The sequence below is a fragment of the Aquarana catesbeiana genome, linkage group LG03, assembly GCF_042186555.1.
Source record: "Aquarana catesbeiana isolate 2022-GZ linkage group LG03, ASM4218655v1, whole genome shotgun sequence".
Classification (NCBI taxonomy): domain Eukaryota; kingdom Metazoa; phylum Chordata; class Amphibia; order Anura; family Ranidae; genus Aquarana; species Aquarana catesbeiana.
Window position 1 is genome coordinate 121,108,973 of NC_133326.1, and position 14,267 is coordinate 121,123,239.

The 14,267-nt window shown below is 41.7% G+C and overlaps 1 protein-coding gene across 5 annotated transcripts in view; it reads right to left on the reverse strand.

The window, feature by feature from the left end:
• PARP6 (poly(ADP-ribose) polymerase family member 6) overlaps positions 1-14,267 on the reverse strand; it is a 143,050-nt gene that overhangs the window by 62,866 nt on the left and 65,917 nt on the right. For all 5 annotated transcript variants that reach the window (XM_073619101.1, XM_073619099.1, XM_073619103.1 and 2 more), the window contains exons 4-8: positions 12,214-12,308; positions 8,205-8,265; positions 1,588-1,678; positions 771-837; positions 131-280 (exon numbers count right to left, since the gene is read on the reverse strand). In XM_073619101.1, the coding sequence (XP_073475202.1) occupies positions 131-280; positions 771-837; positions 1,588-1,678; positions 8,205-8,265; positions 12,214-12,308 (464 nt within the window). The remainder of the gene's footprint in view (positions 1-130; positions 281-770; positions 838-1,587; positions 1,679-8,204; positions 8,266-12,213; positions 12,309-14,267) is intronic.

A 14,267-nucleotide genomic window follows, 5' to 3' on the forward strand; every position in this document is an offset into this window, starting at 1 on the left:
AGAAAATACAGAATATGTTTTACCCCCTAACCCTGTAGTACAGTTTTAAATTCAAGGGGCAGTAACTGAGAGACAGCAGTGACTAAGAAAATTGGTGTGAAAAGACATGAACCACTCTGAAGATGCTCACTTAGGGACTGGAGAGAAGATGCTCAACCCAGCTCGAAACCTTTTAATACTACCACTGACTCTAAGCCAACGTAGCCTTCTCTCCTGCTGTGAGCGCAAGACCTCATTACTGAGATACCGCCACTGGTGAGACGAGAAGAGGGACAAGATCCTGAGGAAACAGAAAAAGCGGATAGAGAGGAAAATAAAGAAGAGGGAGAAGGACAGAGAGTGTACTGTTAGAAAAATAAAAGGAGACAGCATAATAATGTTATCCAGGACTAAAAGGATATGTTCACTCAGTAAAGTTTGGATCAAGGTAAAAGAAAAGTTCCAAAAACAATTAAAGAAAAGGAACCAAGATAGGTAAAAGCTGTGGGGTGGTTAATTTGGGAAATGGAAAAACCATAGCATGCAGCAACATGAAATTAGAAAATAGACACAATATACAACATGGGAGGAAATTATCATACTTTGTATATAGTACATTATCATTATATTGTATTAATAATGTAACTATTCAAAGTCCTGAATATACATTCTAGGGAAGGCTAAAAATAAAAGCCTCCAGCATTTAAACATGTAGTTCAACATCAGAAAACTAAAGATCAATTCTGATTTCATTTATATGAAATCTATAAATATTTCTTCATAAAACTTACTTCTTCAGCTGTATTCCCAGTCCAAAGTCATCTCTGTTTGATGGCTGAAAGACATCAATGGTAGGCTCTACAACAAAAGAGAATGCAAAATATTGAGCATTTGAATGTTATCTTTATTTAGGATGATTGACATATTCCAGCAGTCATGACACCAATCAATAAACATGTTTTCACATATTACAAAATACATATTTGAACATCCTGGTTACATTGTCTTCTGTGCATTTATATACTTGGGTCCATGTGGAGAAGGCAAAAACTATCTCATGCAAGCATAGCTCCCAATTGTCCCTGATTTGGAGCAATGTCCCAATGTCCCTCTTTCCTCCTCATTTGTTACTCATTTTGGTCTGATCTATATAGTTGCATATAAAATGCACTTTTTATCTTTCAAAAAGTGTTTTCCAGTGCTAAACCTTTTATCCAAATTCTAAATTGCTGCATTTGTAAATTTTAAAAGCCAATATAAAGGAATAGTAGTGGTAAAAAAAAGCCCTTGTGGTTAATTAACCTTTTTTTTGGTTAATTCACCTTTAGGGGGTGTGGCAGGGGGTGTGTCCTATGCCTACATACATTTGCCAGTAGGTGTCCCTCATTCCCATCTCAAAATTTTGGGAGGTATGTGCAAGGATACTAAATAATGCATGTTATATACTTTCATGGTTCCTTATTTTATATAAAGCTGTATGTATTAGGTTTTAAACTGTATGCATGCTGCATGCATATGTTAATATTTTCTAACACTGTAAAAAAATGTAGAGATAGAGCAAAATAAATGATACAATATAGAAATCAGCGTGTGACAGACAGCACTTACCAGGACCATCCAGATACTGAGAAAGTGAAAAACGCAAGCGAAGGACTATAGGCTCTGTGCGAATTACTTTCCATGCAGTGGCTACCTCTTCCTACAGGCAAGGGAAAAGAAAGGAATGTAATGAGAAGTAAAGAAAAATAAGCAACTATATAGTTAGTGATCAGAACAAAGAATTAACAGTCATTATTTTATATGAAATGTAATATAAAGGTTTCCCCATGTGTGCATCTTTCTCTTAAACCCCATACACACGGGCTGAATATCGGGCGGTATCAGCAAGTTCAATAGAAACCAGCCAACATTCAGCCCGTGTGTACAGCAGCCGGTCCGACAGAAGCCAGTCGAATGTCCGGCTATTGTTGAAGGGGCATGACCGAAAAAGGTCTGCTGATCATCATCCAAAATATATTTTCTCTTGGGAAAAAAATGGAACTTAAGGCAAATATTTAAAAATATTGGTCTTATGATTTATTCAGAAGAAAAGTGCCTGAATTGTTGTTCTGGCTGTGCATTGCAACAGGATAAGACCCACAAGAGTGGCTGGCAAAATTACAAATATATTGTTGCATAAAAAAGCATAATAGTGGAGAAGAACAATGGCTTACTGGTTAGGATGATTGGTCTGAATCCAGTGGCGACTGGTGGTTTTTTTTTTGGGGGGGCGGCAAACAATTCAAGGATAGGGTTGGTGGCATCCATGCACCCTTAGTGGACGAGCTGCCACTGTCTGAATCCCAACCACAACACTACCTGTATGGCATTTGCATGGGTTTCCTCCAGGTACTCCAATTTCTGCCCAGACATACTAATTGGTAATTGGCTCCTCCTGTTTAACTTGGCCCTAGTATACAGTATCTCACAAAAGTGAGTACACCCCTCACATTTGTGTAAATATTTTATTAAATTTTTCATGTGACAACACTGAAGAAATTACACTTTGCTACAATGTAAAGTAGTGAGTGTACAGCTTGTATAACAGTGTAAATTTGCTGTCCTCTCAAAATAACTCAACACACAGCCATTAATGTCTAAAAAGTTGGCAACAAAAGTGAGTACACCCCTAAGTGAAAATGTCCAAATTGGGCCCAATTAGCCATTTTCACTCCCCGGTGTCATGTGACTTGTTAGTGTTACAAGGTCTCAGGTGTGAATGGGGAGTAGGTGTGTTAAATTTGGTGTTCGTTCTCACTCTCTCATACTGGTCACTGAGAGTTCAACATGGCACCTCATGGCAAAGAACTCTCTGAGGATCTGAAAAAAAAGAATTGTTGCTCTACATAAAGCTGGCCTAGGCTATAAGAAGATTGCCAAGACCCTAAAACTGAGCTGCAGCACATTGGCCAAGACTAGGGATGGGTGAATGCTTTGGCCCAAGCATAAGTTGGGCCTGAACTTTCGTTGTTCGGTCATTCGGCGAACAGCTGAACAAACAGGTCAGTCGACCGTTTGTTCGGCCCCCCGAACCGACCACAATGCATTGCCGCGCTGAACAGTGCATTGCAAGCCCTGATTGGCTGAAGCAGTGAAAGCTTCAGCCACTAAGGGCACAGAGCACTGTCAGAGCCATGATTGGACACTGTCATCACGACGTTATCCAATCATGGCTCATTCCCGCCCCACAGTATAAAAGTATTCTTTCAATGGCAGCCATTTTCAGTGAGATTTTGGCATGGAGAGAGATAGAACAGGCTTTGTTCAGTGCTATTAATTAGTTAGTGTGCTATACTGTGCTATTTTGCTTGAATTGTCAGTGTAAAATATTCATTTAGTATCAGTCTAGGGATAGTGTTAGTGTAGTGAGGAGGACCATCATTCACCTTTGCATAGTGTGCAGCTAGAGTAGGGACAGCTCAGATAATTTCACTGTAGTGTAGTGAGACCGTGTCATTCATACATACATTAGTGTAGAGTAGGGACAGCTCATATAGTGTCAGTGTAGTGTAGTGAGACCGTGTCAGTAATCTTTACATTATGTATAGCTAGAGTAGGGACAGTTCAGATAGCGTCAATGTAGTGACGGTTGAACACGTCTATTTGATTGCATTACTGCCAGTTTAACGCCATTTACTTCTGTGTGCATTACTGCCAGTTTAACGCCATATAATTTTGTGCATTACTATCAGTTTAACGCCATTTACTTCTGTGTGCATTACTACCAGTTAAACGCCATATAGTTTTGCATGCGTTACTGCCAGTTTAACGCCATATAGTTCTGTGTGTGTTACTACCAGTTTAATGCCATATAGTTTTGTGTGCGCTACTGCCAGTTTAACGCCATATAGTTCTGTGTGAATTACTGCCAGTTTAACGGCATATAGTTCTGTGTGTGTTACTGCCAGTTGAACACATATCATTCTGTGTGCGTTAATGCAAGTTTAACGCCATATCATTTTGTGTGCGTTACTGCCAGTTTAACGCCATATAGTTCCATGTGCGTTACTGCCAGTTTAATGCCATATAGTTTTGTGTGTGTTACTGCCAGTTTAACGCAATGTAGTTCTGTGCATCACTGTACGTTTGGTGCATTATATTGCAGTATATTATAGTGTATCCGTGGAGTGTGTCTGTGTAGTGCGAGTACTCAAATTAAAGTGCACCAAACACCACTTTACATTGATTAAAGTGCAACTACGTACAGATTTCAACTTCTTCTTTACATTTGCTTATAAGCACCGCCTCCTCCCTCCCAATAATGTCTGGGAGGACAACAAGGAGAGGCAGACGTTTCCTTGGCACTATAAGGGGGCCAGCAACAAATGTGTCTACAGGCAAAGGTGGGCGTGGTGGTCAGTCCTCAGGCAGGGCATCATTTCCTCTGTTTAGCGAGTTTGCCCGTGCTATCCAGCCACAGCATGCAGAGGAGGTGGTGGACTGGGTTACTAAACCTTCCTCATCCTCCTCATCCTCTGTCACGCAAGTAGAGACAAGTGTGCAGTCCCCTGCAGTTACCAGAGTGGATAAACCTGCCTCCTTGTCCACATCTATTCCTATAGCCCCAACATCAGCCATTGAGGAGTCAGCTGAGTTATTTGACCACAGCGTCAGCCACTTGCTCCTTGATGATGCCCAGCCATTACTGGATTCAGATGTTGGTTCTGAGGTTGAGGATGACAGGAACATGAGCCTAGAGAGAGGGAGGAACACTGGTAGACAAATTGACATTCATGTTCCCCGAGCCGCAGTATATTGCCAAGTTGTCTCCAGTGGTAATGATGAAGATGGAGGAAATGGAGATGATGATGATGAGGTCACTGATGCGACTTGGGTGTCAGATAGAGCAGAGGAGGAAACTGAAGGTGAGCGGCACAACCCTAAGGAGGCCGACATCAAGAAAGAGTAGAGAGCAGCCACCCTATTCCATCACATTCTGCAGCTGTTAATTCCTGGGCCCACTCCCCAAAGCTCAGCTGTCTGGGCCTTTTTCAGCACATCTGCAGCAGATCACACTGTTGCTATCTGCAAACTGTGTCCCAGGAACATCAAACGTGGCAAAAACACCAACCATTTGGGTACCGCATGCTTAACAAGGCATTTAAGGGTTATGGTGGGAAGGCACCACCGACACCCAAAGACCAATTTTTACGCACCCGTTACTTCTATCCAAAGTCAAAGTGACAACAGAATGTATCCAAAAAATCTCTAATCTTGTTCCCAGTACACTACATTGTGGCCTCATCATACACACTGGCTCCCCAGCTGTTGCTGAGCAAAATAAAGGCAGCTTGCAGGGAAAATGTCATTTTTTTGGGCTTTATAAATGCAATTATTGCTGCAGCAGATTCTAGACATGGTACAGATCTGCCACTTTACAGGTAGACTAAGGGGACCTCCCAGGCACTATATTGGAAGGAATTTTTCATTTTTATGCTTTCACATTAAAAATAAAAAAATCACTGCTTATTTAACCCCTTCCCGACCAACCACCGCAGTAATACTGCGGCAGGTTGGCTCCCCTGCGTGAGCCGTCGTAGCTATACGTCGGCTTGCAGGATAGCAGGCACGCGCGCACGCCCGCTACACAGCGGGGGTGCCGATGCTCATGGCCGACGGTCATGATGACCGCCGGCCATGAGTGATCGTGTGCAGGAGAGACAGAACAGGGACGAGTGTGTGTAACACACACACTTCCCTGTTCTGACAGGAGTGACAGATTGTGTGTTCCTATTAGCTAGCAACCACGATCCATCACTTCCTGTAGTCAGTCTCCTCCCCCTTCAGTTAGAATCACCTCCCAGGGAACACAGTTAACCCCTTGATCGCCCCCTAGTGTTAACCCCTTCACTGCCAGTAACATTTTTATAGTAATCAATGCAATTTTATAGCATTGATCGCTGTATTAATGCCAATGGTCCCAAAATTGTGTCAAAATTGTCCGATGTGTCCGCCATAATGTCGCAGTCCTGATAAAAATCGCAGATCACCGCCATTACTAGTAAAAAAAATAATAAAAAAACTTTTGCGCAAACCAATCAATATATGCTTATTGCAATTTTTTTTTTACCAAAAATATGTAGAAGAATACATATCGGCCTAAACTGGGGAATTTTTTTTCTTTATGTATTTTTGGGGGATATTTATTATAGTAAAAAATAAAAAATAATGCGTTTTTTCAAAATTGTCGCTCTTTTCTTGTTTATAACGCAAAAAATAAAAACAGCAGAGGCGCTCAAATACCACCAAAAGAAAGCTCTATTTGTGGGAAAAAAAGGTTGTCAATTTTGTTTGGGTACAACGTCGCACAACCACAAATTTTTTTTTATTGCTACAGGGCAGGACCCTGACACCTATAAGCATTGTATGCCCAATTATTTTCATATAAGCTTTCAAAATGGGCACTTTTGATTTTTGACATTCGAGTCCTATTGACTTTAATGGGGTTCGTTATTCGGGTCCGAAGTTTTGCAGTGTTCGAAAGTTCTGGTGCGAACCAAACAGGGGGTCCGTTCAGCCCATCCCTAGCCTAAACCATCATATCCAGAGGTTGTCTTTGGGAAATAGATGTATGAGTGCTGCCAGCATTGCTGCAGATGGTGAAGGTGTGGGGGGTCAGCCTTTCCGTGCTCAGACCATACGCCGCACACTGCATCAAATTGGTCTGCATTGCTGTCTTCCCAGAAGGAAGCCTCTTCTAAAGATGATGCACAAGAAAGCCTGCAAACAGTTTGCTGAAGACAAGCAGACTAAGGACATAGATTACTGGAACCATGTCCTGTGATCTGATGAAACCAAGATAAACTTGTTTGGGTCAGATGGTGTCAAGTGTGTGTGGCGGCAACCAGGTGAGGAGAATAAAGACAAGTGTGTCTTGCCTACAGTCAAGCATGGTGGTGGGAGTTTCAGGGTCTGGGGCTGCATGAGTGCTGCTGGCACTGGGGAGCTACAGTTCATTGAGGGAACCATGAATGCCAACATGTACTGTGACATACTGAAGCACAGCATGATCCCCTTCCTTCGGAGACTGGGCCGCAGGGCAGTATTCCAACATGATAACGACCCCAAATACACCTCCAAGATGACCACTGCTTTGCTAAAGAAGCTGAGGGTAAAGGTGATGGACTGGCCAAGCATGCCTTCAGACCTATACCCTATTGAGCATTTGTGGGGCATCCTCAAACAGAAGGCGGCAGAGCACAAGGTCTCTAACATCCACCAGCTCTGTGATGTCATCATGGAAAAGTGGAAGAGTACTCCAGTGGCAACATGTGAAGCTCCGGTGAACTCCATGCCCAAGAGGGTTAAGGCAGTGCTGGAAAATATTGGTGGCCACACAAAATATTGACACTTTGGGCCCAATTTGGACATTTTTACTTAGGGGTGTACTCACTTTTGTTACCAGCGGTTTAGACATTAATGGCTGTGTGTTGACTTATTTTGAGGGGACAGCAAATTTACACTGTTATACAAGCTGTACACTCACTACTTTACATTGTAGTAAAGTGTCATTTCTTCAGTGTTGTCACATGAAAAGATATATTAAAATATTAACAAAAATGTGAGGGGTGTACTCACTTTTGTGAGATACTGTATATGTTGTATCTACGCATGTGAGTTAGGGACCTTAGACTGTAAGCTCCTTGAAGACAAGGACTGAAGTGAATGTACAATATACATAAAGCTCTGCAAAAAATACTATATATAAATACCAGTAATAAATAATAAAATAAATATATGTATTTCACATTGTGTTTGGGTTTAAGTAACCATTTTGGTCAAACCAAAAACTTACATCTCTAAATTGGTCAAACGTTGTCCCATATGTCAATGAATAAATAATTAGATAAATACAAAATCTTTGATTGTAAAGATTTTTATATCTTTAAGATTCAATATTATATATATAGGTGGAACCCGGTGGGCAATGGGACCCCTTATATAATTGCCACAGTGGGTGTGTAGACTCAGGCACACAAAAACAGGAATCTTACTACCAGTCCCCAAAAAAGTGGGCAGGTGGTTTTACACTACAGCATCAGAAATGACAAATTAATAAATGGTAATATCATATATATATAGATTTAGGAAAACCGAGGGGGGGGGGGGGGCAGTGCAGTGCAATTACCTGAAAACAGCAAGAAAAAGGAGCAGAAAAATAATAAAATAAAGGAAGAAAGTCTTACATCCAGGAAACTAATGTTAATGTGCAAGTCGATGTCAGCATCATCAATGGTCCCATACTCCCTGGAAAAGGATAAGTAATGAGAAGTTGTAAACTTGTAGAATTCAGTAAAATGAAATTTCTATCAAAAGTTCTTATAAAAAACAGCACTTATATTGTACAAACTATTTTTTTTTTCATAGCCCAACATATACTTAGTTTATGATGATGTTTATATTGAAGTGTAACATCTACAGTATTACTTATGTATTAAGAAACCTAACCTTTAAATAAATTTTGGGTGGAGTAGGGCACAATTTTAACCATGTTTGGATCTTCCTTTCTGTCCAGGAGTCATTGTTGTACTTCCCCTTCCCCTTAGCATTGCCATAATACACAGTATTATGTCCCACTTTGTCCAAAAGTAACAAAATCAATTTAGGGTGAAATGCCTCCTAAAGCCTCGTTTGAACAGAAAATGGACACGACTATAAAGGGAGACAGCACACTACACAGTTTTCAAATCAAGAGATGCACTCGCTCTTGCAATGCTGAGGGTGAGCGCCCAGTGACTGCCATGCCTGGAAATAAGCCAGGAAATAAATAGGAATGTAAACATTGACAGCATTTCGCCCAGGCTTTATGGGCGACATAAAGTCCTACAGGCATGGCATTTGCATTATTTTTACAAAAGGCATAGTATATTTTAACTTACGGGGGCCCCTTGTCTGTAAGAGCCAGTGTATGGTTCACGTGAACTTAGCCTTTAAATCCAATGAGGAGCAGTGTCTTTTAAGACTTATTTACTAAGTATTTTTATGGCCCAGCATGTATCAATTCTACTTTTTAATGTACATTCCTAATGAGCAGAATTAAGATACAAAACATTTCCTGCAGTTGTTCAAGATTTAGAACACCTGATCACCACTCTGGAAGTAGCTTCTGTCATTGAGGATCTCCGTAAAGAGGCGAGCCTGGGCCCAGACGGGTTTTCAAATACTTACTATAATAGACTGTATTCGGTCCTTCTTGAACCCCTGTGTACATATTTTAATGCCATCGCTGTAGATAGTCCCTTCCCAAAGGAGGAGCCTATAATAAGTCTTACCTATAGGTACAGTAAATATCTCCTAAACGTGCAACGTTTAATAGGTATTTACTTTAGATGCAGCCAGTGACATCACCGTCGCATGCCAGGATTGCCGTTCCTTCAGAGCTGTGCCGTAAACAGCAATTCCCACACATGCGCGGGAGTGATGTCATCAGTGGCTTAGCCATTCATATCGCCCAAGCCCCCCAACCCGGACGGAAAAGAGGGGGAAGATGGAAGCACCTTCAGCAGTGACAGTGCGTGGCTGGAGGGCTTCGTTTTTAGGTAAGTCTGTCATAATGTGCTAGTATGCAATGCATTTAGTATTCACAATGGTATTAGACAGGGATGCCCCCTCTCATCCCTGTTATTTATGATGATTTAAGAATCTTTGCTGAGAAAGATTAGGCAGAACGATAACGTGCATGGTGTCCACATCGCATCTAGAGAACATAAATTGTCAGCTTATGCAAATGATATACTCTTCTATGTAACACAACCTCATACTACTTTACCGATCTTAGTAGCAGAGACACTGCGTTATGGTGCCTTGTCTAATTTTCGGGTTAATTATGGGAAATCTGAAATTTTACGTATTTCACATCCACCAGTCCTATGCCTACATCTCCTTTATACTAGTAATTATGGGAAGCTTTTATAGTAAGGAGAAGGGAACCTTAAGAAATGGCGGAAGTTAACCCTTACCTTGTTGGGTCGTATAAATGTTCTGAAAAAAACAGTTTTACCGGGAATTCTATACCTCCTTTAGATGATCCCAATATCTTTGCCACAGTTGTTTTTTCAACGCCTACACAAATTATTTTTGGTGTTAATATGCCAGGATGCTCATCCTCAACTTGCCCGTTCTATTTTGCGTAAATGGAAAGATGATGGTGGATTGGGTCTACCAAACATTAATCTCTATTATAAAGCCATGGCCTTAGTTTGCATTTTGAATTGGCATCACAATTTCGCTGATAAGCTATGGGTCCCTCTTGAAAAGACTCTGGCAGGTCGCAATTTGGCGGAGGCACCTTGGGTTCCATCTACGGCCAGGGGTCTTTAATCCTGGACTTCCCCATTCACGTTAGCTACCCTGAAAACATTGGACCGGTTAAATAGGCACGGAGAACTAGCCCCCTCAACCTTTCCTCTGGCACCTTTAGGGGGCTTCTCTTGGTTAGAGCAAGGTGAAGATATTTCATTTTTTCGCATGTAGGATACGGACGGGGATACCAAATGCTTGAAATTTGCTCCAGCGGGACACTTTTAATCATTGGACTGTTTACAATAAACACATGGAGGGTTTCCCATGGGCGCTTGGCATCATCAGCAGATGCAGAACTTTTTTGTAAACTCTGCTCTAAACTACACACAGCTGCTTCCCTTACAGAGTTTGAAAAGGTGTGTGCTCATCATGATGATACCACTCATTTTTATCTAGAATGTATATATTGCTGGGGGCGCATTCACAAACTATCCCATATTGCATAAGGGAATAGGAAGCAGAATTGGGGCTCAGTTTCAATACAACTCAATTACAAAAATCAAACTTTCCCATGCCTCTTCCATTAGTACTAAAATTCAGGAAACCTGCTACAAGTTTCTCTCTAGATCGTACCGTACGCCTAGCTAAAATGTTTCCACAAGTGGATTCCAAATGTTAGTGAGGCTTTACCCAGGAGGGCAACTATCTACAGATCTGGTGGAACTGCTCCAAAACTAAACATTTCTGGCAGGAAATATCTCCCTGGATTCAGAAAACCGCACTCAGACCTCTGGAATTCACCCCGCTCCATTACCTATTTCATGCTTCTCCCTCCCCCTTACAATCCCCAAAAAATTGCGTCACCCGAAAAGTCTCATTCCTATATATTGGAAGCAGAGCAGATGCCCAACCCTCCGAGATTGGCGGATGGAAGCAGAAAGCATTATAAAAGCAGAAAGATGGATCTATCTTAGTAAACAAAAAGAATAAAAATTTCTCGACATTTGTTCTGGTTAGATGTATTACTCACTGGAGATTGCCAAGTTACTTAGCCCTACTTGATACAGGGGATCTACCAGGTATGGTCGTGTATTCACTTTTCAGTGCTGGCTAGGCTGTTTTCACATGACAGGGGCGTCACCCACTATCCCTCCCCTCACCATGTTTCGGGTTCTGAAGGCTGTGGATCCACCAGGACCACAGCAGTGATACCGTTTTGTCCTGCAAGCATTAAAGAGAGAGACAGTTGCACTATCTAGGTTCCCTAGTGTGAACCTGATAGGTTGGTTATATTTTATTTTATATTTTTCTTTTTTCTTTCTTTTTTTCTGTTTGTTTTTGGTTCTCTGGTCTCCTTTCGTTCTGTTAGTGGCCCATGTTTTCGTATTGAGCGGCTGGGCCCTCAACCCTGGCTGTTTTGCTCTCCATGTACGCCACAGTCGGAGGCTCCACTCTGTCCTGGAATTTGTCCTGGTAGGGCCCGATGTACAGGGGGGTTTTCTTTACTCTTGCCTGATGTTTGCAGATAACTTCTGCGTACTATTATTATTATTATAATACAGGATTTATATCCGACAGTTTACGCATCGCTTTACAACTTGGCGCTGCTTACTAGTTAAATGATGGATATTTCATGCCTCCTATTACAGCATTTACCTTTGTATGCTTACACTCATTGTCAGGAATGCTTGTCAGGCTTGCAACTCTTCTAATACTGCCTATAGTCATTGGTATTGCATTTTATATGTTGACTGCAATTCTGGCATGTAACTTTTGTTTGTACTTTTCATATATATTGTACTTTTCTCTGTTGGGCCTTGGTTCATATTGTGTATTGTTCTGAAAAATCATAATAACGGATTATACAAAAAAAAAAAAAAAAAAGATACAAAACATTGCACATATGATAAATGGATGGGAAAAGGGAAAAGGAAAGGAGTCAGCTTTACATACCTTACAGATACTGCATTTTCGCCGTATATCTCCTTAACAGCTTCAATGTCTGCATCTAGCTGAGGGTGTCTGTACAGGTCAGCACAGCACGTGCCCTGTAGTTTAAGAAGGGTCTCATCAGATTTCATAAAAAGTATAGTATTACAAAAGATTTAATACTGAGATCAAAATAAAAGGTCCTCATTATGAGGAAGTTCAGAAATAAGCAATGTGACAATATTCCATGTTTTTTGCATTACCTAGTAAATGGGCACTTTTTCTACTGCCAATAGATGCCAGTGACAGGAAAAGATTGCCAGTAAAAAATATGTATGTGACGCTCGGCATGTGCAGTTCTGTTCCCGGAGCTGACCAAGACCATCCAAGTGCCTGCTACAGTGTGTTCGGCTGACGCTGGCGGATCTGGCAGAGGAGGTTCCTGAGCGTGCCATGTGAAGTCATGGTGCAAGGGAACCGAGTGGAGCCTCGTGTGTGGGTTTGTGGGACAGGAGCAAGGCAAGCCGGGAGGGGGACTGTCAGTGCTGTTTGGACTGGACTGGACTGGACTGAAGGGACCATCTGGCGTGGAGAGAGACTGTCACTGTGATTCAGGAGGGGACATGCTGTGTCGGTGAGGTATCATCATCATCTATGATGCTGCTCACTGATTTCCACGTCACTGTGAGAGTCAGGTTCATGTGGGCGTGTGCCGCCCATTCTAATTTCTTGCCCTGAGTCCTGCCCCTGAGCTACTTACTTCCTATATCAAAAAATAAATAAATAAGAAATATGTTTTTTATCTTAATATCTACCTTCAATCACTAATTGCATTTTGTACGTGTTTGTAGCCTAAATACCTTTGGAAACGCCAGTTAAAAACTTGGCTGCACCAGTAAATTTTAGGTGTTGTGTCAGTAAAGGCTTTGGGGACAGTTACAAGCACTGATCACCGCTGTGTAGATTTCACTAAAGCAGCTGAAAAGGGGAGAGGGAGAGAGAGAAGTGGAGCAACAGCTGTCAGGCTTTATTGAAATCTATACAGGGTGATCGGTGCTTGTAACTCCCCCTCCGCACCAATCACCCTGACTGTCCAGGTATCAGGTGAAGCATTGGAGCATTTGCCCGAGTACAAGTACTCAGGTAAATGCTCGGTATCGGTACCGATACCGATACTAGTATCGGTATCGGGACAACCCTACTTAAACCCCATTGAAAATCTGTGGAATTACTTTATTTCATTTGAACTTGAGCAATTCTGCAAAGAAGAGTGGGCAAATACTGCAAAGTTTAGATGTGCAAAGTTAGTAAAGTTGGTTCAACAAAATACTGACATAAAGGGGGGGGTGGGGGTGATTGATTCTGTTTTTGATTCCTTTTCTGACATGTTGGTGTTATATCTTTCACTTGGATGTTATAAGTTGCAAATACAGCTGGATAAAACAAAAACAGTGTCTGTCTTCATTTCAGGCTGCAAAGTAACAAAATGTGATTATTTTAAAGTGGTTGTAAACCCTTTACAACCACTTTATACTACAGGCAAGCCTATAATTAGGCTTAACTGTAGCTACACTGGATATCTCCTAAACCTGCACGGTTTAGGAGATATCCCTGTATTTGCATGTGCCAACGTCATCGGCACAAGCGCACTTGAGAAGACTGAAGCAACGGTATGTATGTGCCGTTGCTTCAGTTGTATTGTGCAGGCGGATCCCGAATGTGGGAGTGACGTCATCGCGGCTCTGGCCAATCACATCGCCGGAGCCGCAATACCTGGAAGTAACCCCCCCGGGGAGATGTCAGCCGCCGGAGTGGTGAACGAGGATCTCTGTGGGGGCTTCGATCTCAGGTAAGTAATTCATAATGAGCCAGTATGCTATGCATACTAGCTCATTATGCCTTTGTCTTACAGGTTTTTTTTTGGAATTTTTTAAAAAGGGTTTACAACCACTTTAAAGGAGGGTGATTCTTTTCTATACCCACCGTATATCTAATGCCAAAACCTTTTTTTTTTACATTTAGAAAAAGTAGGGAATGTCATCTGTATCCTAGCATGTGCATTTCCCTTGCTGTTCTGG